General features: G+C 43.4%; 1 protein-coding gene across 7 annotated transcripts in view; it reads left to right on the forward strand.

Moving 5' to 3' along the window:
- Nprl2 (Nitrogen permease regulator-like 2) overlaps positions 1-20796 on the forward strand; it is a 44379-nt gene extending 23583 nt beyond the window's left edge. For 2 of the 7 annotated variants that reach the window (XM_070521491.1, XM_070521490.1), the window contains 5 exons: positions 2591-2688; positions 10857-10987; positions 12592-12709; positions 17362-17519; positions 20681-20796. In XM_070521491.1, the coding sequence (XP_070377592.1) occupies positions 2591-2688; positions 10857-10987; positions 12592-12709; positions 17362-17519; positions 20681-20748 (573 nt within the window). In that variant the 3' untranslated portion in view covers positions 20749-20796. Of the gene's footprint in view, positions 1-2590; positions 2689-8819; positions 8926-10856; positions 10988-12591; positions 12710-17361; positions 17520-20680 lie in introns of those variants that run through there. The other 5 variants (XM_070521494.1, XM_070521493.1, XM_070521497.1 and 2 more) reach the window with 3 other exon arrangements.
- The last annotated feature ends 2126 nt before the right edge of the window (positions 20797-22922 follow it).

Genomic DNA, 22922 nt, shown 5'->3' on the forward strand with positions numbered 1-22922 from the left:
ACTACAACCGCACAGCGAGTATAACTAACATGAAATGTAATCTTTGCCTCCCATCGCCGACATCTCGCAGAAAAGTGTCTTATATTGCTCTCTTCCACAAGTTGTACCATCATCATATTCTACGAGATCACTTCATCCCCTATCCAATTTATGTATCCCGTCACGTGGACCATCAGTACAAAGTCAGCATTTTGTCATGCAGTGCTAACTGTTTCTCACAATCATTCCTGCTGCGAACCTCACGTGACTGGAACCATCTTCCCACTGAAGTTGTTGGCCTTACTAATTATGAACAGTTCCGTGAAGCCTTAGCTAATATTTTTCATACAGGTGCCATCTGAACACTCATGTAACCAACTGTATTTGTCTTCTTCATTGTTTTGTATTTACCACTTCCCCTCTGTAGTGCCCTTGGCCCTGAGGAGTATAATAAATGAAATGAAAAAAAAAATTAATATTTTATTTCAAACAATGCTTGCTCTCGTCATCTTTCACAATGAAACTTCCCGACAATGGCACACACTGGTGTTTAGATTTAGCACATTATTTTAACTGTGACGAACACCTCTGTTGGGAATATTTGCCGCGCTCTAAGAAGGCCATTCTACCTTTCGACTCCTCTTACACTGGGTTGGTCATAGTTTTGACTTACAAGTGTCTTGTCTGAAAGCCTCGGGATTCCCTTCGAATGTGCTAGTTGCAGTGGGTACAACGCTTTTAAAGAAGCTTTAGGCTTCACCCAATACCACGCCACGCCAGAGGCCAAATAAGTTTGTCGTGATGCCATATATCCACATTTCACACAACCTAAAAAGGGTTAGACAGAAACATGGTGTTGACCTCGTCTTCACAGCTCCTCTTAAGCTTTCTCGGTTGTGCACCCTTGCAAACGGCCAAAAGAAGAACAAGGCCTGTGAAAAGAAACACACGAAACCCCTCGTCCCTTGTGCCACCGAAGTGGTATATAAGATACCACGGAACTGTGGGAAAGCTTACGTTGGGCAGATGCGGACCACTGTCTAAATGACAGGCTAAGAGAGCATTCTTCATCTTTAGAGGCCCTGAGCAATGCCGCACACCCTCCTGCACACTGCAGGGATTGTCGCGGTAAAGCCTTTTTCGATAAAAACGAGATTACAAGCGTATCCTAAGGCAGACTTGAGAGGGAAATCCTCGAGGTTGGTCAGATTCATGCTCACGCTGTTTGTACTAGTGCCCCGTCAGTGCGTCTGATGGACAAGGAATTTACGTTCCTCGCTCTTGGCTGAAGTTTCTGCACCCCCTCCCCTGAAGGGTTTTTTGGAACGTTTTCTGTCGGGCCACTTGCACGTGCCGTTGTTTCCCTCACCAACATAAGCTGTCATTATTGATCTAGGGATGTATACCCCTATTTAGGTGATTTAAAAAGAAATTTTAAATCCTTTTCTTTTTATTCTTATTTATTTAACCACAATTCTTAATGGCAGTGCATGTGCAATAGCATTCTTGGTGGTTTTTTTCTGAAGATGTATGCAGTTGCAGGTGAGCATATCTCCTGTCAGGGTCTTTTTTCCGCAAAGCTTCTCGCTCCCATTTGCAAAAATCACGCTTTAGGCTATCTGACCAATTTATTCTCTTTTGCATCAGAAATTTTCCTTGCTACTGTGCTAAACTGCAAGATCTGCCAGATTTCTCGCAGATTAATGAGCCATATTTACTGCTTCGAGCAACGTAACATTGTGTCTGCAACACAGCAATGCCTGGAAAACAGTTTTAGTGAGAATTGTCATGCATAACTGCTAGCCTGACTTTCTTGGCAGCTGTATTGCCATCTCTTGTTCAGACAAAATGTTGTTCACGGTAGAAATTACATCACGAGCTCTTCACATGGCATCATCTGTTTTGTGTCACTGATTTGGCATTTTAACAGAACGGGGCCCAGTAACACTTTTTATTGAAGTAGAATTTATTGAAATTTATTTAAGAAATGAAAGGACACAATTTTAGAAATATTTTGCAGCAAGAAGTTTTTCTATGTGTTTAGTAAAAGCGGAGTTCGCGGCATTTAAAGGTCGCCTTTCATCCCCCCCAGCAGTGCTTCTGCTCCTTCATCAGTGGCATGCACTGCGGAGGCTACGGCCAAACGGGGAGATGCTAGCCACGCTTGCACTGAGCATCACGTCAAGTGTGTCAAGTATCATGAACATTGTTAATGTTGAAGACACTTTGGGGTCATTCATAAAGTTAATATTGCTTGCAACGTTTTCACACATCTATTCAATAATCATATGAGGGTGCGATGGTGTTCGTGTGCAGTTTAGAGGGCAGAGGTTTGATGGAGCCGTAGAAAAGCATGACCGATCTTACAGAGGCATTCCCCGCTGCATGAAATCAAGTAATATTTGGCTCAGGTGTTCATGGAGGCATTCTGTTGCATCTAGTTCAATTTGTTTACCATGGTCAGAGTGTTGCAGGGCCCCTTTAATGAATCATCCGGCTGAATTGAATTCTTGACACCTGGCTTACATTGAATAATGTATCAGCATTAATGTTTGCTTTGCCTGGCATTTATTCTTGCAGTGGGAGTAAATTCTGTTCCTGTTTATTTCAGATCCTGCCATACATTGATGGCTTCAGGCATGTGGCCAAGATTGCAGTTGAAGCCGACGTTGAGGTTAGCCTAGTCAAAGAGTGCATCAGAAACATGCTGTGAGTGCTCCGATGGCAGTTATTTCTTGTCATTGATGTTTTGGCATTTACATTATAACCTTGCTTGTATATCCCTTGCTACTTTGTTTTCCCAGACACTGGAGCTTGGGACTGTGTTGTGTGATGCTGATAGTGTGCTCGGCATGTTTGCATAAGATGAGGATCAGGCGTAGGGCTGCATATGTGGCACATGGTTCCTCCCAGGCTACATGATCCACAGATAAGGAGGGAAAAAGTGTTAAGCATTAGGAGACGATGAGCAAAACGTGAACAAGGTGAAAGCAGGAGCCAACGTTTCAACAAGTGGACTTGTCTTCTTCGAGGCGAAAAAGAAGACAAGTCCACTTGTCGAAACGTTGGCTCCTGCTTTCACCTTGTGCACGTTTTGCTCATCGTCTTGAATTTCCATCTTCCGCATTCCCCGTGTTTTCCCAAACATCAGGAGCGCCACACAAACAAGAGCTCTTCAGGTTTGGGAGCTCCGACATCGAGAGAGAACTGCTGATCTGGCATGCCAGCCCAGGTACGAGACATACAATGTACAAATAGATAAAAAAAGCATATACGATCCATGAACACACAATAAAGCTGCTTTTCAAGGATGCAAAGTGCAGATCAAGAACGCCCTGTAGTTACGAGCTTGAGTTGTGGTGCAAGTGCCAGAGGTTGTCTTCTGAGTAAGGACTGCAGTCATTTAACACAGGTTGCATGTCCTCAGGTACAGGCGCCGACAAAAGTGGTGTACTCCACGCAGCGGTAACCGGAGCAGCGGCACACTGCATCGCGACGCCATCTACTTTGACACGAGTCAAGCGACATGCCTGCAGATAATAAAGGGCACCCATTGGCTGTCGATCCCAGATGCTGCCTGTAGATGGCGTTGCGATGCAGTTTGCCGTTGAGCCAGCTCCCGCTGCGTGGAGTATACCACTTTTGTCGGCGCCTGTACATTGCACACGCATATTGCGTTCCTTGCATACTAGGAAGTTTCCTAGGCAAATACTGATGAAATTATTTGGGCTATGGTCAGTTGTGTATTAGTGTACACAAAGGATGCATGCTTAACAGATCTCATTTAAAGAAAATACTGACATAACATATTTGACATGTCATTTTTCAGGAAGTAAATGAATGAACCCTAAAAAAAAATTGTGTGACGTGCCAGAATGCCCTAAACAATATACTATAGAACCACAGAATCTGCTTAAATGGAACTCGAAGGGACAGAGGAAAATGTTTCGTTTAAGCGAATGGCACAAAATTAAGAAGTTAGTTTTTGAAAAGCATTGAGCATTTAAATTTTTTCTTTGGTGAACAAATTGACATCATTGCGATCTATTACAAATATCATCTCTAGCATGTGCATAAGCCATTAATGTTCATTTTAGATGCAACTCTGCTGCCTTATTTTTCAAAATGGGGCAACTGATAAAAACTGTGGCGCTGCATGGATGCTTGAACCAGAGGAACAGTCCATGTGTTTATTCATGTCGAGATGTACGCCTCGGATCAGGTCCTTTAATAAAAAGCTGCACTTCCAGGCAGGGTGTATCTTCTCTCTACAGATAACACCCCGGGTAAGGTCTTTCAAAAAGCTGCAGTTTCAAACAGTATGCATCTTCTCTTAGTATTAATTATCTGTGACAACAAGGACTTAAAGATATGAAACAATGCTGCGCTTGTAGTCTTTTTACAACGTCCATTGTTGTAGCCAGTTTGTGTGCTTTGTTATTTCACTTTTTTGATAGGCCCCGTCACAAGGTGCATAATGCGAGAACTAAGCAGCGTGAACACCACACCGCACCCCATTAATGCTACAGCAGCGCAACTACCCGATAGATTGGATTTTCTTGACTGTTTAGCATGAACATTTTATATGGTTGTCGTACTGTTCATGTTTCGTATGTGGTATTACAGCCTCGGAAGTACATGGTAGCTTAGCTTCAATTCCAGTACCATTTAACTGGAGTTCACAAAAAAGTGTTCCATTTAAGCAGTTTTGTCAACATTGTACCTCTGGGCGGCCAATCTAAGTTGGTACCCGTGTTCTATTCATTTGGCGTTCATGGCACCCGTTTCTACGAAACCGTTCTTGTTTCAGTACAGAGGAGGTGGATATCATCATGATATCCTGTGGCAGGCACGTACTCAGGAAAGGGGAAGGGGGGGGGCTTGCCCCCCCCCCCCCCTTGAAATTGAGTGGCATACTCCCCACCCACGCCACCGCTCCTCACACATTTCTAAAGCGCCGCCAGATCAATGTTGAGACTTCGCAGCTGTTCATCGGTCAGCATTATGCTGCCTTTTTCACTCCTTTTAGATGGCGGTAGTTATCGGCATCTGTTGTAATGTGAAGGACAGTTTTCTCAGATTCCGCACCCGCGCGATTAACTCGAGATGCGTTCAGTTGTCACCAACTATTCAACCGTCACGCGCATAGCTGTTGCTTTTGTTAGTTCAACCTTCTTTGTTTAGGCTGATCCTGGGACCAGGAGAGGGATGCGGCTGTTACTCAGCTGGTCTGCACTCTCATGGAACGAGTTGCGGCCGGAGAAAACGCCAATTGCGTTTAACTTATCCCTTTGCTTCATTATTTCCTTGAGTTACGGCTCGCCGCGACGCTGGCAGATGCCCGAAACCATATACACGTGATATGGGTTAGATAAGGTGGGAAATAAAATAATGTGAAAGAGTGTCCATCATGAAACCCTGCAATAACCCTTAAACCCATAAGCAAGATGACTGTCGCCCGTTACCTCGTCTGTTTTTCCCTAACTGTATAGCACTTTTTGTGCAATATTGGCAACTGGAAACAAAAATCGCAAGGAGTTGAGAAATTAAGCGATCTACTAAGGAAGAGAGCCAAGGCAACAACCAAACTGCAAGCAAAAGCGAATAATAAAAAAAGTTAACCGTTGTTTATGAGAATATTTATGGATCAACATCTTTTTATTTAAAAAGGAAGTAGAGAAAACGCCGCCGGAAGTGGAGAAGAATTACTTGTTTTGAATGACGCTTCTACAGTTATCGGTCGAATCGCCTCACGTAGCCACTTCTCTGCTGTGCTTATGTGGGTGTTTTTCTAACCTTTCTCGGTGAGCGCAGTACGTCTAGAATCGCAGAGTCCTGCGCTCTACGCGGTTGTATGGGACTGGCGGCCGCACAGCGTTACGCAATTCGCGGAACTGTCACAACTGATCCACAAGGCAAAAATAACTGATATTTGAAACTATAACATGTGAAAGACTGAAGAAGCCGTAAAAAAATGAACGCAGCCTGAAATAAGTAAAAAAGAAACCTGGCATAGGACAAACCATGATGTATGCACTAAAAGATAAGAAGGATAATATCGTCAGCAATCTCAAAGATATAGTAAAAGCAGCGGAAAAATTCTAAGCTGACCTGTATACAGTACCCAGAGGAGCCACGATAGTTCACTTAGAAACAGTAATGAACAGGATACAGAAACTCTCCCATAGCTAGCGATGAGGTCAGAAGGGCCCTGCAAAACATGCAACGATGAAGACCGGGAGGATAAGGTGGAATAACAGTCGATTTAGTCAAAGATGGAGGAGACATAATGCTTGGAAAACTGGCGACTCTTTATACGAAGTGTCTTTCGACTGCAAGGGTCCCAGAAAACTGGAAGAATACAGACATTATACTAATCCACAAAAAAAGGAGACGTTAAAGAATTGAACAATTATGGGACCATTAGCTTGCTCCCAGTATTATATAAAATATTTACCAAAATAATCTCCAATAGAATAAGGTTAACAATGGATTTTGTCAACCAAGGGAACAGGCTGGCTTGAGGAAGAGATACTTTACAATGGATCACATCCATGTCATCAATCAGGTTATTGCAAAATCTGCAGAGTACAATAAGCCTCTCTATGTGGCTTATATAGATTACGAAAAGGCATTTGATTCAGTAGAGATACCAGCAATCGTAGAGGCACTACGTAATCAAAGAGTAGAGAACGCTTACGTAAAAAGCTTGGAAAATATTGCTACATGCGTGAGGTATTTGTTTGATTGAACGAGACGCGTAGGCGCCATCACTCCAGAAAATAGGAGGAAGAACGAACTGGGCTCGCGCTGTGAATCTAACCGGTCAGCGCTGCAACCGTTGTTGTAAATATAATCTGTAAATAGTTTCTCGTCTTACTGACTCATCCTTCGCGTAAGAATATCTGCAGAGGTTCTACAGCTACCTTAATTCTACACAAGAAAAGCGGGGAGATACCTATAGAGAAAGGGGCCAGACAGGGAGACACAATTTCTCCAAAGCTATTTTCTGCATGCTTAGAAGAATCCAAGCTATTAAACTGGGAAGGCTTAGGAGTAGAGATCGACGGCAAATATCTCAGCAACCTTCGGTTTGCCGATGACATTGTTCTATTCAACAATAATGCAGATGAGTTACAACAAATGATTGGAGACCTTAACAGAGAGAGTGTAAGAGTGGGGTTGAATATTATTATGCAGAAGATGAAGATAATGATAAATAGCCGGGCAAAGGAACAAGAGATCAGGATCGATCGCCAGTCGGCCACTAGAGACTGTGAAGGAGTACGTTTACCTAGGTCAATTAATTACAGGGAACCCTGATCATGAGAAGGAAATTCACAGAAGAATAAAAATAGGTTGGATTGCATACGGCAGACATTGTCAGCTTCCGACAGGAAGCTTACCATTATTATTGAAAAGTAAGGTGTGAAATCAGTGCATTTTGCCACTGCAATATGTCCAGTGCCAATGCATTTGCCAGTGCATTTCCCAGTGCATTTCCCAGTGCATTTTGCCAGTGCATATGGGGCAGAGACTTGAGAGCAAGTTAAAGACCACGCAAAGAGTGATCGAACGAAGATTGCTAGGCATAACGTTAAGAGAGAAAGAGAGTGGCTTGGATCAGAGAGCGAACGGGTATAGATGATATTCTAATTGACATCAGAGGAAAAAATGTAGCTGGGCAGGTCATGTAATGCGCCGGTTAGATAACCGTTGGACCATTAGGGTTACAGAATGGGTACCAAGAGAAGGGAAACGCAATCGAGGACGACAAAACACTAGGTGGAGCGATTAAATTAGGAAATTCCCGGGCGCTAGTTGGAATCGGTTGGCGCAGGACAGGGGTAATTGGAGATCGCAGGGAGAGGCCTTCGTCTTGCAGTAGACATAAAACATGATGATGATGATGATGATGATGATGATGGAGGTGGTGCCCCCCCCCCCCCCCCCCCCCCGAAAAAAAATCCTGGGTACGTGCCTGTCCTGTGGTCACTGCAGATGCCACACGACCACAGCCACAATTCTGGTTTATTTCTTTGTGAGCAACGTCATCGTCCTTGGCCTTGTTGCAGCACGGTGTTGTCAAATTTTACTCCATGTCGTAACGTCAGTTGACCGCTCATAAAAAACGTAGGATGAAGTAAGAGACAAAGAAGGCACAAGTGCTCAAATATCCATCCTGTTGCTGTACTTGACCAGGTCTGGCGTTCTGAAATGAACATTATCATGAAATTAAAATACCTTACAAGCATTTAACATTCATACTTGCTCACTCATTGTCTTCCTTTTAGCTGCAAGAAACATGTGGTAGAGTCTCTACAAGTTCAAAAATATGTGTCAAAACTCTCTTAAACAACCCCTCACCAGGTCTGGCCATTTGGGCTGACAAGCGCACTCCACACAAAGGGCGCAAATGATAGTGTCTGCAAAGTATTTCAAACCAAACGCTGTGTGCGCCCTTCTCCTCACAGGCACCACACTCACAACGGGACAGTCGGATGTTGGTCGCACAAGTGCGCTCACGTAAATGGCAGTACTATGACATCACTTTAAATTTAAGAGAAATAATAAAACATACAAACCGAATGTATGCATGTCTGTTTTACCTCGTACCGTAGCATGAGAGATGTACTTCTGTTGCATCTGCTTGTTCCGATGTCGTGCAGTCACGCTCACAGAGAATGAAACTATGTTATTGTGTATTGTGGCCCAGCACAGTGTTGCAGCTCTCCAAACATGCGCACACCGAGGGATCCATTTCACAGAAGCAGCTGTTCTCGTACACAGCTCCCAAGATTGTGCAGAGACCAAAACAAAACAAATGCGCTCGCTTGCAGGCTCGGGCACAAGACCATCACCATAAGTGCGCCACGCACCAAGAATGCAAGAAAAAAAGTAAATAAACGAAAAGGAAGGCAGAGACCGTGATATGTATGTATTTATGTATGTATGCTTTATTTCCACAAAAACTAAATACAGCTTTGCGGGGGTAAAGTGGGGAAAAAAAGCTGCTCGTAGCAGCTTGACCAGCCCCAAATACCCTTAATACAAAAAGAATAAGGGAGCAGCAGAGCGGAAATACAGTTTCCCAAGCACTTACATATTCAAGCACTACAACATATCATGCGTACACATCGCAAATCAGGCGAGGAAGAAAATACAGCAAAAGCAAGATGTGAGCAAGCAAGCAAGTAAGCAAGCAAAAACACAAAATCTCACTGCACTTCAAACAATCCTCCAGCTCCAGTATGGGAAAATGCAGGAAAGGAATTTTGCTTGCGCAGGCTAGACGGGGCAAGTAGCGAGTGTGTTGATGTTGGCAGTGAAGCTTGCTTCCTGTAATTGTGGGTTCAAGACACGGTTTCTATCTCAGCTAATAATGAACCAATTTCAAGAACTGTTGCAGTAAAATGCTCCCTAGAAGGCATATAACTAAAAAAGGTATAAACAAAATTTGCTATGTGGCCTGGTGAGGGGCCCTTTAAGTGCCTTATTTGTCAAGTCGCCAAGAGTTGCATGCGGCTTGATGGCACTTAATATAGTCATGAGCTTTAGCAAAAGCAAATTGATGCCATATTACAGAGCAGTCTGTTCAAGGTGAACTTTTTGTGACTGCCTGTTATCACACGTTATGCACCAAACTGGTGCAATATTAGAGATGCATGATGAACTCGCTTTTCTGCATGTAAGCCTTTAGACAATTTTTTTACACAGCCCTTGCTGTGAATAGATGAATGCACTATTTTCCGCATGTCTAAGAACGCTATGTACAACACGCACAGGTGATTTTTCACGGGTATAGTGACACATCACTTGCCCCTTAATTTATCCCGCTGCCACACGCTATCCATGTGACTGTACTGTACCAGCTTGTGTGCCTGCTACAGAGCCCGACGTAACATAGTGAACAAATAAAAGCGCGAACTGATGAGCACAAGAGGAGTAGGCGAGGCACACATGCGCCGACTTTTATTTTCAACTATTTTTTTTTTTCTGAAGTGTACCAAATGTATAGGATAGATGTGACACACAAAAATAAAGCAACAGATATAACAATAATGTGCATGTGTTCGCCTCTAACTCAGAACTGCTTATTGCTCCAAACTTACTTACCAAGAAACTGTTTCTCTTTTTCAGTCAGCATCAGGAATGCCATGTTTACACATGTGTCACCCAGTTTATCTATTTTTACTGTCTTTACTGCTTCAACTATTAATCTTGTCATCTTTCCAGAGGAGCAGTTAAACACTGTTGTACGTACCGTCAAAATGTGGTACGCATTCACAATCTTGGCAGTGTATTCCCAAATGCCAGGAAATGTCCGAGTTAATGTTATAATAGCGCTCTTTTAATCTTTCATTTTACATCTGCCTGTTCCAATTAAGCGGCACACACTTGCTTGCAATTGTTGTATATCTGTTTATTTGTGTGTGTCATGGTATACATTTTGTACACTTCCGTAAGTAATAGTTGCAAGTGAGCGCATGTGTGCGTCGCCTGCTCGTTTCGTCAGTTTGCGCTGCTATTTGTTCACTACGATTTGGAGCCCACTGATAAGCCTGAACTGAGGTAACAGCCATGGTTATCACTACTTCAATAAACTTGCAGTGTAGGCTAAATTCGCCTAACAGTGCAATTAAATGCCTCGTTGCATTTGAGAACTTCAAAAACCGTTATCAAGGGCTGTTGCAGCGATGAAGCAGCACACAACAGTCATCTGCAGATATATGTGATGTGTACCTGCAGCGACCGTTTTTGCTGCACTCAGGCATTGTTGTATATATTTATACAACTATATATATGTGTGTGTGCATATATATATATATATATATATATATATATATATATATATATATATGTATTTGTCATTGCAGGTATTACGGTATAGTGCAGCTGATTCCTTTGTTCCTCTACTCTGCTGTGTATGCAACAACACCAGAAATCAGGACACTTGCTGCAGATACACTTGTTCAAAAGGAGTGCATTTCCTACGTGGCAAGACAAGGTGATTTGGCTCATGTGTGTTGCCATAATTTGGGGGTTGGGTGGAGGAGTAGGTACCAAAACTACTAGAGAGGAATTTGGCACTGGCATCCATAACGATTCGTATCCAGCATGGGCATGACTGTCAAAACTTCGGCTTGCTTCAGACAACATTCCGAGTTGCTTCTTGAACCTAATATTGCAACCTCAAGTTTGCTGCATTGAAACGATTTCTACCATGGTATTGTTTTCTGAACATTGCAAGCAAGAAGTAGTCTAAACAATATGTCACCAAGATTGTATTGCACTTGGTATTACACAAAAGAACATAAACAAACATGATTATTATTTTAAAGCGTTATAAAGCAGGCCAAGCTATTAAAAAAGGTGCTTCAAGATATGCGAATGGGACTAACGATGTTTTGTTAGCCTTGCCCAAACAGGAATTTTCCTTGTCACGATTGATTACCCAATCAGTAAAAAACAGTGACCTAAATTAACACTTGCATAATTACGTAAGCTTGAATGTGAAACTGTGCATTGCATTTGAAAATACCGTTGCCAACAGTTTCCAGCTCACTACATTTTTCCTAGCTATTTTTCTGCATTTCACCGTTCTGCCACAAAACGCTAACAAGTATGTAAAAGGAGTGTGCGCTACAGCAGCGCTCTCAAAGAGAGTTAAACGAATTCAATGGCCGACTTGACCGCGGAAAAGCTGCAGGGTGGTGGTGCGACTGTTGGCTGCTGATACTACGAGTAAGCAGCCGTGTGACGCTGTATGCCAGAGCAGTGTGCATCGGCTTAGGACAGCAATAAGGAATTCATCAGTTGTCAACAGATTATCAGTCATCTGTTAACATGTCATTTGCAATTTTGTCAATTTCAATGGCCTTGGCTGCCTCTTTTGTGGTTGGTGGTCAGAGACTTTCCAAGAAAAAGACACCGATGCAAAGAGCACATGCTGTCAGGCAACAGACATTGTCGAATACCAACTAGCTCTTTTGAGATGCATGCGCGGTCACATGTGTGGCGTCTGAAGGTTTGGATGCTGTAGTGGAGCGCTTGACAAGGATAGCCCTCTCCTTATGTGGCAGCTGCAATAGAGGGCTCCAGCATGAGAGGAGGATGGCGGCCGCCCTCCACACCTGCGCTTGCACCGCTAGAGATAACACACATATATTACGAATCGGTTTATGTGTAAAGCCTCCTACAGCTGCTACATCTAAATCCACCACAGATGTGCTGATTAACAACTCTATTCTCTATGAAATCGTGCTATGAAACAAGTGCTACCCTACTGCAACAAGTACTATACTCAGTCATCCTTTTAATAAATCAAATAGGTTTCTACAAGTGCATGGCCATTCGCTTATATTGTTAATCATCGACGGTGGTTTCTGCACAAGTGTTTGTTTACCTGCAACTGGTGGTGGCTCAGTGGCTTGTGCTGCTGAGCACAGTAAAAGCAGCCACAATGCGAGTGCAGTGCGAAAAATGCTTGTGTATCATGCTTTAGGTGTTCATTAAGGAGCTCCATCTGTTCAACATTAATCCAGAGCCCTCCACAATAGATTATCACAACTGTGCAGTTTCAGGACGTCTAAGACGATATTTTTGTTTTAGGTCGACCAAGGCCAACGTTTAGGTCGATATTCGAGATGTACTGCAGTTTTCACCTGAGCAACAGTGTTCGGGATGTCTGTGCCCGGACTAATCCACACAGCCTCGGAATAGATGAAAGGTATTGGATGAAAACAAAGTGCTGCTCTGTTGTTTTTATCGCAGGCTGCTATGTATTCCTGGCAGTGTAAATATTAGTGCTTTCCTACATGGTTTTGCTGACTGTAGTTAGTTGAATAGTCCCACATATAGTCATGTAAAGTGTGCAGACAGCAGTGCAGAAAGAGGGGGCAAGGTGCAGGTGATGCAACTGTTGTGATGTATTGTAAATTAATGAAGGCATTGCAACCAACAAGAAAGGCACATCGTTTTCAAGAGAGATTGGATGCCTGAACAGTTTGTCATTGTACAGTAATCCCTCGTTATAACGAAGTCAGCGGGACAGTGAAAAAATTCTCGTTATAAGTGGCAAATAAACGTAAGCAACCACTCGAGAAAAGCTAAAGCAGTCGAGCTCTAATTGTGCCACAGCTGCGAGGAAGTCAAAATACAATCTATCCAGTGAAGCAAAAGTTTATTCAGGTGCAAGAAAGGCACCGAGCTTTGGCTGTTTCACGTTCTTACCGGCTGCGAGCAACCCCTACTCTACTCTGAACTAAACGTAACGGCGCAAACACCCAAGACGAGCCACAAAAACAAAGACACGACACACACTGGCGCTGCCAGTGTGAATTATGTACCAACTAGGCCCAAATGAAGTAAGTGTTACTGAAACCCCTACTCTAATTTGACCAAGCATTGCACGAGGCCATGGTCACCGCCCATGCATTCAACCTTATTTCACAGCATGTGTAGGTACTCTCATGTCTGCACCACAGTTGGCACTTCACGCGTCTCTTCGTCCGCCGGCTGTTCATTCTTGTTGGGGCCACCAACAGAGTCAATTATTATCTCTGCATCCGTTGCCGAGGCGACCATGGGAGCAGCAGCATCAGCCGACGTGAATGTCTCGAAGTCGCCTTCTACCTTCCTTCTCGAAATCGCCAGCGATCTCATGAATAGCCTCGTACAGATAACTGCAAGTCCGGTCATCGTCTGGCTGGTCATCATCAGGGTCGCTGACGACGGTGCAGGAAAAGCCGGCATGCGCATTCCCGACCTTTGAAGGCGCGAGTTCTTTTCATGAAAATTTCAGCAAATGGATCGCACCAAGCAAATTAATGTTGTGCCCGGGGGCGACTGCCCCCCCAAAATTTTTGCCTGACCCCCTTTGTCCCCTCATCCCAAGACCACTGAAAAGCTGACCCAAGGTAGGCGATATGAAAAAAAATGTAACAATTTGGATGCAGATGCATGAGAGCAGCGCCGCTTAGGAAGGACGGCCTTGTTCAAGCATAATTTAGTATAGAAAATTATATACCCTCGCACTTGATATAGAATAGGCACTTGAAATACGATGCGAACTGCCACAATAAGATAAAAAATGGTTCCAAGAATTCTAAATAGATTTAAAAATGGGCTGCACCTTCTTGTTCGGTCTACTTGCGTGAACCGGCAAGCTCGTGCCTCGGATGTAATGGCCTCGGCCACAAAATACCAAGTAACGAGTTGAGAGGCCATGACCCTTCCAAGCCGCAGCTTTTCTCACAAAAAGTAATTGGGACAACACTGCTTACTCTCAAAAAGACCTAGTGAGCCAACCACCCTTGCAGGATGCCACCGCTTACAGTCATCTACCCGCTCCGTGAACCTAATTGCCTGTTGGCAAAGACGCGCGCCGAATGCCGACGCACTCAGGAGTGTTTGGGCCAGGAATCCAACAAGCCCGTCGACGAGTACGTCCGATGGTAGGAATGAAGGAAAAATTACGCAGATCCCGTGCACAGTGGGAATCGATGCAAGCGAAGCTTTCTGTGCTGTTTGCTTTCATTGACGATAATTAGTGATGATGTTGACAACTAATGTTTCATTTCTTCAACGTCCATTTCAACGCGAGAGAGCCGAGTTGACGTTAAACATTACCTTGCGTGCACTCCTGCTGTTTCTGTGCATAGCACACAGGACACACAGGGAGAGGTGTTTGCTTGAGGCATTGTTGCACGCCATTTTTTATAACCTCTCAGGGGGTTGAGTGTTGGCATTTCTTCACATGGCACATCGTACTGTGGCAGAAGTAGTAAAGTTTAATTGAATTATGGGGCTATATGTGCCAAAACCACAATATAATTATGAGGCACGCCATAGTTGCGGACTCCGTATTCCGAATTTTGACACCATGGTGTCCTTAACATGTCCTTAAATTTAAGTGCACGAGCGTTTTTTTTTATTTCGCGCCCATCGAAATGCGGCTGCCGTGGTGAGAATCAAATCCACGACCTCAAGCAATGACATAGCTGCAAGCACAGAAATGTTCATTTGACGTGTGATCGTTTCTGTGGTGTTGCCTAAACCCTGCGGTGTGCTTTAATTAATGCAGTTCTTTTTCTGCATGCCTTGCGTAAGTTGTCCGGTTGACATATTTACTTGGTGCATGGCCATGCACCAAGTCTGTGCATGGCCAGTGTCCGAATCCACTGAGCACCACAGAAATTTTAAAGTCATTGAAGACCAGTCCATACTCGGTGGCCTATGACCAGCCAGGTTGGCATCAAAAAGGTTCATTGCCGTGCTTGCCTAGTGGCACATATCCCTGACCCATGTTGGTGCAAAAGATTGATCAAAAAGCAGCACAGGCCGAGTGGTGCATAGCCAGTGCTCCCAAGTTGGCATCGTAACATTTGATTGAACAGTGACCCCAGTCGGCCCGATGGTTGGTTTCGAATTCTCGGCACAGCAGCCCGAAGAAGTACCCCCCCATTAGACCATGGACTATCCAGTGACCCAAGTTCAGGGGAAAAGAGCTATAGAGATGCGCAGACAGAGACAGACAATCAAGCATCAAGGTACCCGAAGTATGCTAGTAGCATTAACAGCATTTAGTATGCGCGTTGTCTGAAACCCGATGTTTACGACGCATCTCCGGCTCCCACAGTCGTTTTCACCATATGTAGCCAGCGGAAGCACATCCTTAAAGATCCACATTTGTTTCCCACAGGGCTCAGTTATTGGGGAGTGGATGTGGACACCACCTACAAGTTTGGATGCAAATGAAGTAATTCATTGCAATCACATTAACGTCATTGATGGATGCAAATGAAGTAATTCATTGCAACCACATTAACATAATTAATCATTACAAGCCAAGACATCAAGGCAAGCAGACAAGGAATGGCAGTTTTCATCAGATTGTATGGGGTGTTTACAACATTCGAGATCAAGTATGTTTATTTTTAGAGCATTGGCTGTTGAGGCCACACTTCGTGGTTGCGAAGAGGGTTAGCCAAAAGCACTCACAGCAAGTGCACTCCACAGGAAGTGTCGCTTAACCTGGCCCTCGGAGAGACTAAATTTGCTTGTCTGGACCTGGGCATTATTTTGTACTGTCCTGAACTTTTTTTTTTCCTTCCCTTCGCACCTTTTCTGTTACTTTTAGTTACCTACTTTACAATATTAAACGGTCTGTCCAACTTCCTTTTTCTTCCAATTTGAACTGGAATGTTGACTTTCCCATTGCTCTCCAATCCATAATGTTATACCCATCATTTTTTATTCCACTGCTCATTGCGTGGTTAGTCCTCAACTTCTACTCTGGCCTCTTTGCTAACCTTTAACTTTCTGCCCCATATGTTAGCAGCAATAGTATGCAACGATTGTATTCTCAAGGCTGATCATTTGGTAGAGACTGCTGTATGCGCTGCAACCCACCTTTATTCTTCTGTAGATGTCTTTCTCATGGTCGTGGCCACCTGCGACTAATAGGCCAAGACAAATATTGCACATGCAAGATTCTAGAAGCCGATTGACAGTTGCAGATTCTCATTCTCTTGCCTTAGTCGTATTATTCCAATAATTTGTTACACGTGAACAGTATTGCTGAACAGGATGTCACCTGCAAACTGCAGGTTGCCAAGTTATTTAACTAATATTTTCCCACTCGATAAGAATTAAGGTAACTGTGGCATCACTGTAGACATCATTTATTAGTATACTTCTACGCTTTCTCTACACCTAAACTATAATATGCCTCCATGACCGCTTTTATCTCTGCAGAATCAAATGCCAGGAAACTTGTACTAAATCTATAAAGCCATATGGAAAAGTTCATTATATTTCAGTCACCTTAATTACTTGTTACCAAATTGATGAAATCGACAAGATTGTTAAAAATATGTTCTTTAAGTCATCTCATTTTTTTTGTCACCCCAATTCCATTGGAAGCTAGCAAGTGTTTTGTACCATACCTGAAAGCAAGCTTTCAACTCCTTGACAGTCTCTGTTATGAATGCGCAGTTGGCATTCTTTTGAGTCTTTGGTGCATCTGAAGCTGTGGGATGTCGTGTGGCACCAGGCTCTTTTACCAGAGCTGCAAGCATTCTTGGTATGTGTGCCAACTAGAGATCTGCTGCAAGTGCAGTGCACAATTTATGCCCACGAATAAAGATTGCACGCATTCAATATAACACATTCCCGAGCTAGCTGGTGCACGATTGATTACCAGAACTGTAACGCAGCCAAATATAAGGGACAAAACAGAGTGCACTTGTCTATGTTTGCTTCCGTGATCCCCAGCCTTTTTGCAGCCTAGATTCAGTGTGTCTGGAATTCAGTCACTCATGCATGTGAAACAGTTGCATGCTCCAGTAAGTGACAGCAGTTTTTTCACATATTTACCAGAAAACTTGTACAGTACGGCGTCATGAAGAGCCTTCTCCGTCGTCTGCACAAGTATCCGATAGACCTGAAGCGGGCAGCAGACAGCACTTCCAAGATCAAATCTGTTACCAAGTACTTTGATGGAGCACACAGCTACGACGACATATGTGCGAAGACAGGTGAGCAGAGCAGTTTTTCAAGTCCTCTCTACTTGTGTGCCGCATCACTGGCACAAGAATGCACATAACATGTTCTAGCCAACAGCACTGGCAAGTGCTGCAATTTGTGAATGTGAAACGTCTGTAAACCGGCCTACTATAAAGTTCGCTAAAAAAAATTGTTGTTGGTATTTATGCGATAGACTGCATAGTAAAGCCTGGAAACTGCTAGTTTTGCTCGCATTTCATCTCCAGATATGTTGGATGTGCAAAAAAGCTGAGCATTTGGTCCAATTATGCAGAAATTGAATAACTTCGAACTCTCTGGCTGTGCGGCCAAAGGAACGCATTATCCCAATTAGCATGGTGTAAGTCATATTAATTTTCAGATTTATAGGCAGCATCAGGAATAAATAAGAATTTTAAACTGCAGAAGAGTACGCATTTGGGCTGGTTGGTTCACGATTACGAGCAATAAAAAACGGTGCCGTGTCTCTTCACTCGTCCTGTTGTTTAGCGCAGTTTTTTATTGCTCGTAAGAATTTTAAAGCATGCCAATATGTTACTTGGAAATTGAATTTGATGCACCGAGCAGTGGGTAAACAAGGGAAGCATCAGAGGCTGGAGGCAACATTTTAACACCGCCTATTATAGGGCGCTTGCGCCAAAGAGCTGTAGTGGGGGTACACTACATAATTTGAGAGAGGGGATTAGCGAGGGTGTGAATAGCATTTGTAGCTGAAGTTCCAGTGTCAAAATGTTGGCTCCAGTGACACATCCCTTTTGCTTGATCTCCAATCTTTCCGTTTGTTCCCATTTCAGTTGCATTACATATGATGTTTACTACATTTATATAAATCAAAATTGGCTCTAGGTAGACTGCAGCACTAGGCAAAGCCTCCATGGTGCAGTGGTTCAAAGTGCAAAGATGTGCTATTCTACTAACACTCTTCTGAACGAGCATTCTACATGTTCACTTGGAACACTGAAGCCTAGTTAAGACTATAAAGAGCATGCTTGTGTGCCCATGTGTAGCTAACATAATAATGAACCAAAGGAAGCATTAATGGGAAGGGACAGAAGAACATTGCAAGAGTTCGGTTTGAAAAAAAAAAAAAAAAGTTCATTCATTTCTCATGAGAACCCAACATTCTGTGAACTCGCACTTGCCTCAATGCAATTTGGGTGAACCTTGCTACCTCAAGCAATTGGCAAAAGGACTTGGGCTTAAAACAAATCAAATGCTCTTGTCAACTAGAATGGCACAGAGTTTCTCACTATATTACCTAGAGGGAAATTGGCGCTGCTGTGCTGTGGTATGCATGGGAATGCCAGTATATTGCGACTTCGGATCGGCATTGTTCTTGGAGAGCCAGGACACCTTGAAGACGTGCCGTTCCTTCAGTCTGTCACAATGATCAATTTTCTACTAAAACAGCACATGAAAAGCTGTTCTAGCTTTATTATAACACAAAGACAAGTTTTGTCTAGTTACGAGAGCTTGCCATTGCATGTACAATTTTACGGAACTTAAAGTATCAGCGAGCCACTAAATTTGGAGGACAGACGAGATTTGTGCTTACTTTTGAACAGTCTGTCTGTTCTTTTCTTTGCTAAGTATGCACTGTAGGTGAGTAAACATCACTGGAAGATAAGGCAAGGCGGGAGATGAGAATGTAGTACGTTGAGCAAAACCAAAAGAAGGTGAAAGCAGGAGCCAACGCTTCGACAAGTGGAGGAGTCTTCTTCAAAGCAACATATGCTTTCCTTGCCACTGTATGTGTAGGTGGGGTTCTCCTTAAAGGGGAGAGGGCGTAAGGCGGGTGGGTGGGGCAATGAGGGAAGGTGTGTTGGCGTGTTGAATCGAGAATGAAGGAGTGCCGTGTGAAGGCCAGGGACCCAGCCGTCTGTCAATCATGCGTCAACGCTCGCTTGTCAGCTGGTGCACAGCAGCGCTCTATTACCCGTTTCACTGGTGGTCTTAGGCTATCATGTCTTTGAAAGACATAGTAGAAAGAGCGGCAGAAACTGGCGCTCATAAAAAAAAAAAAAAGAATACTGAAATGGTATGTATTAAGGGGGGAAAACGGAAAGAATGAAAGCTTGAAATTTAGCATAGCGAATAGATTCTAAAGCTCCCTTTGAATTGTTTCAAAGGGAGTTTTAGAATTTATTCGCTATGCGAAATTTCAAGCTATAGGCAACAACACTTAGTTTGGTTTTTTTATCTTTTTTCGTTGTTCTTTCTGTTCCCCCCCCCCCCCCCCCATTATGTATTTATACTATTTCAGTATCTGATGAGCACCAGTTTCTGCTGCTCCTTCCAACTCTCTTTCAGAGACGGGATAGCTTATGACCTCCAGTGAAACGGGTAATAGCTGCTGTGCACGCCGGCTGACACACGGGCGTCGACACGCAATCTACAGATGGCAGAGTCCTTGGCCTTGCACACAGCACTCCTTCATTCTCAATTTGACACGCTCACACACCTTTGCTTGTCACCGCACTCGCCCTCCTTACGCATTCTCCCCCTCAAAAGAACCGCACCTAAACATACCATGGCGAGGAAAGCATATGTTGCCTCGAAGAAGAGCTTGTCGAAGTGTTGGCTCCTGCTTTCACCTCGTTCTTGTTTTGCTCAGTCACTGGAAGATGCTATATGTGTGAATGAAAACCTTTTATGAAGATTTTGTGTTTAAAAATTCATTATTTGTGTGCCCACATCCACGTTTTAGGCGAAGCTTCTTACACCAGACAATACAAGCTTCGCAGACACATAGTCATTCCCATGACAGCACAGTGCCCCTTGGAAATCTCCTGGATAGTAGCGCCAAATTTTCCTCTAGGTGTTATTGTGAGGATCCATGTGGTATGGTATCCTCAAACGGAAAACAATGAAAGCAAGCCAAGTCTTTAACAGAAGTTTGCTTGGGCCGAGAGGCTTTGTTTCATTTGTCTGCGTATGGCTTCCAAGGCCATTCAGTGGTGCAACACAGTTTCGAACCTTTCTTAGACTACATGTTCAGGCAAATATTTAACCACGAAGAGCTAATAGGCACATGCTAGAGACAAGAAATAGGTGTCAAATTCGCTAAAAAGCGTGATGCTTTCTGCACTAGTGCTCGCATAGTTAGAAGGCCTTTCAGGCATTCACATAAAACATGCGACTTCATTTTTAACAGGCATGAGCTACAAGGAGCTGGACGACATACTTGACAAGGATCCCAACGTGTGCGTGTGCTGGAAGTAAACATACAGCTTTGACTGTTGTGGAATAAAAAACGTTCAATGTGCAACACTTTTCTCGCCATAGTAGCTGGGTTATTTTGATTGGCAAATGTTGTGTAAAGTTTAGCAGTGCATTTTCAGCCACACAGGTCTACAGGACATGGGATTCCACAAGGAGGGCACTTCTAAGTTAATGATTCGCTTGTAGGCCAAGTCACAGCCACAATTTCCCCCCCTCCATGAATCCTTGTTCCACTTTTGCGGCAGATTGCATATGGATAGTACAAGTGGAAAATGCATTCGACATTTTTCTCACCTTGGTAGCTGAAATAAGCCATGCACTTCGCAAGCCTGCATAGCCCTAGCACTATTACAACAAGTCATCTGAAAAACCAAGTTTGCACAGAAGCAAGCTCTGTGAAAATCCGAGGCAGCATAGCGTGGCAGCTTGATTTTCTGCACATGCCACAAATGCATCAAGGAAAACACGAGTACAAGTTTTTTTTAATGAACATTTTATTAAACCAACTTCCAAATGTGCAGAAATGAATGTGGCACAGTAGTAATACTAACCATCATCAGCCAATGTTTTATGTCCACTACAGGATGAAGGCCTCTCCCTGCGATCTCCAATTACTCCAACTTGCTCTGGCAAATTTACTAATTTTGGCTGGTAAAGCAGATAGCACACGTTGCTGCTACCTGGAATAGGGTGGCCACCCACATTTGGGCATTAGCAACTTGGCTTCCACGATGAAGTTTATTCACTCGTCACCCCACCCAATCATCTGCCATCCTCAACTACGCTTCCCTTCCATTGGCACCCAATCTGCAACTAATGGTTCATCAGTTGTCTACCCTCTGTACAATTCACTCTCTTAAACAGTTGCACCCTTTGGGGGTGTATATTTGCCACAATAATAATCATGCCTTGCCTGCGTTTTCCTTTTAATGCTGCTAGCCCGGTACTTTCAAGTCATGAACGGCATGCACGTTGGCACGTTATCAGCACGACAGAGCATTCTCGACAGGAAAGTAATGAGCAGAGTTTTTAAGAAAGGAAATGCAGGCAAGACAGATGACAATTGTTGTGGCAGTTATACACCCCAAAGGGTGTAAACTTTTTGTAGTGTGTGCAAGGCCTGCCCAGCTCAATTTTAAAGCGAAGCTGTACATGGCTAGGGTTCTATTCATTTTTGTTTCCCGTGAACAAACGCTGTCATTATCAATGGCTCTTACCCCCCCATGAGCAAGCAAAAAATGCAATTGCTCAGTCCTGCAAGGTTCATGGCTTCTCACTTTGTGAATCATCCGTGTTCACACTACCCCCGTTGTCGCTGGTGATTTTCATTTGAATGTGTCGGTACTGAAAAGTGAGTGGTTTACGTATTCTGTGTTGCAGACATAACTCTCAGTTTATGCCATATGTTAACACTGATTAACATCCTCCAGTCCCATTCCATCATGAAACTTAAAAAGCAGACACTGGAGCATTGCCTAATAATTTTCAATGGCAGGCTCCCTTCTCCCCTAACACCTGCCCCTATTCCACACCACTTTTCTTTATTTCTCTTCACAAATGAAGTAGTTGAACTTCCAACTGATCTCAAGCTGACATCCGATTTGATGCACAGCAATCTTCCAATGTCTGCGCCAGTCATTTCCAAGAAACCTATACCCTAAAATCTTTTGTACTATGCTAAGAAACAGCTTGCAAAGAGTTTTGTACCCTGAAATATTTACCTTAGCAGTACTCTTGACATTTTTATGTGCACAATTTGGAAAAAGCAGATTTTTGCATTATTTAAATGTCTAAGCTGCATAAGTACTATTGCATTGCTACTCAACAAATTCAAGATCCACAAACATCAGGTCAGCCTACCCTGCTGAAATTTCATACCACAGTTGTGTCACACAGGTCGAGCGGCTTGTGATTTAAGTTATACAAAATCAAAATATCCCGAAAACATTGTATGGTTTAGACTACTACAACCCATCAAACTTTAGCCTCCTGTGAACTTATCAGAAATTGGCTGAGCTCTTATGCGAAGGATGAAGCATTACCAGTAAGACTGCACAGCAAAAAAAATTTATATATATATAAATAAAAGAAATGAAATAAAGGACATAAGAAAGGTTCTAGTCTTTTGTGTGCGATATCGCAGGATGGGTTATTTCCATCCTGTGATACCCACC

Source organism: Dermacentor albipictus, chromosome 7, assembly GCF_038994185.2.
Source record: "Dermacentor albipictus isolate Rhodes 1998 colony chromosome 7, USDA_Dalb.pri_finalv2, whole genome shotgun sequence".
Lineage (NCBI taxonomy): Eukaryota > Metazoa > Arthropoda > Arachnida > Ixodida > Ixodidae > Dermacentor > Dermacentor albipictus.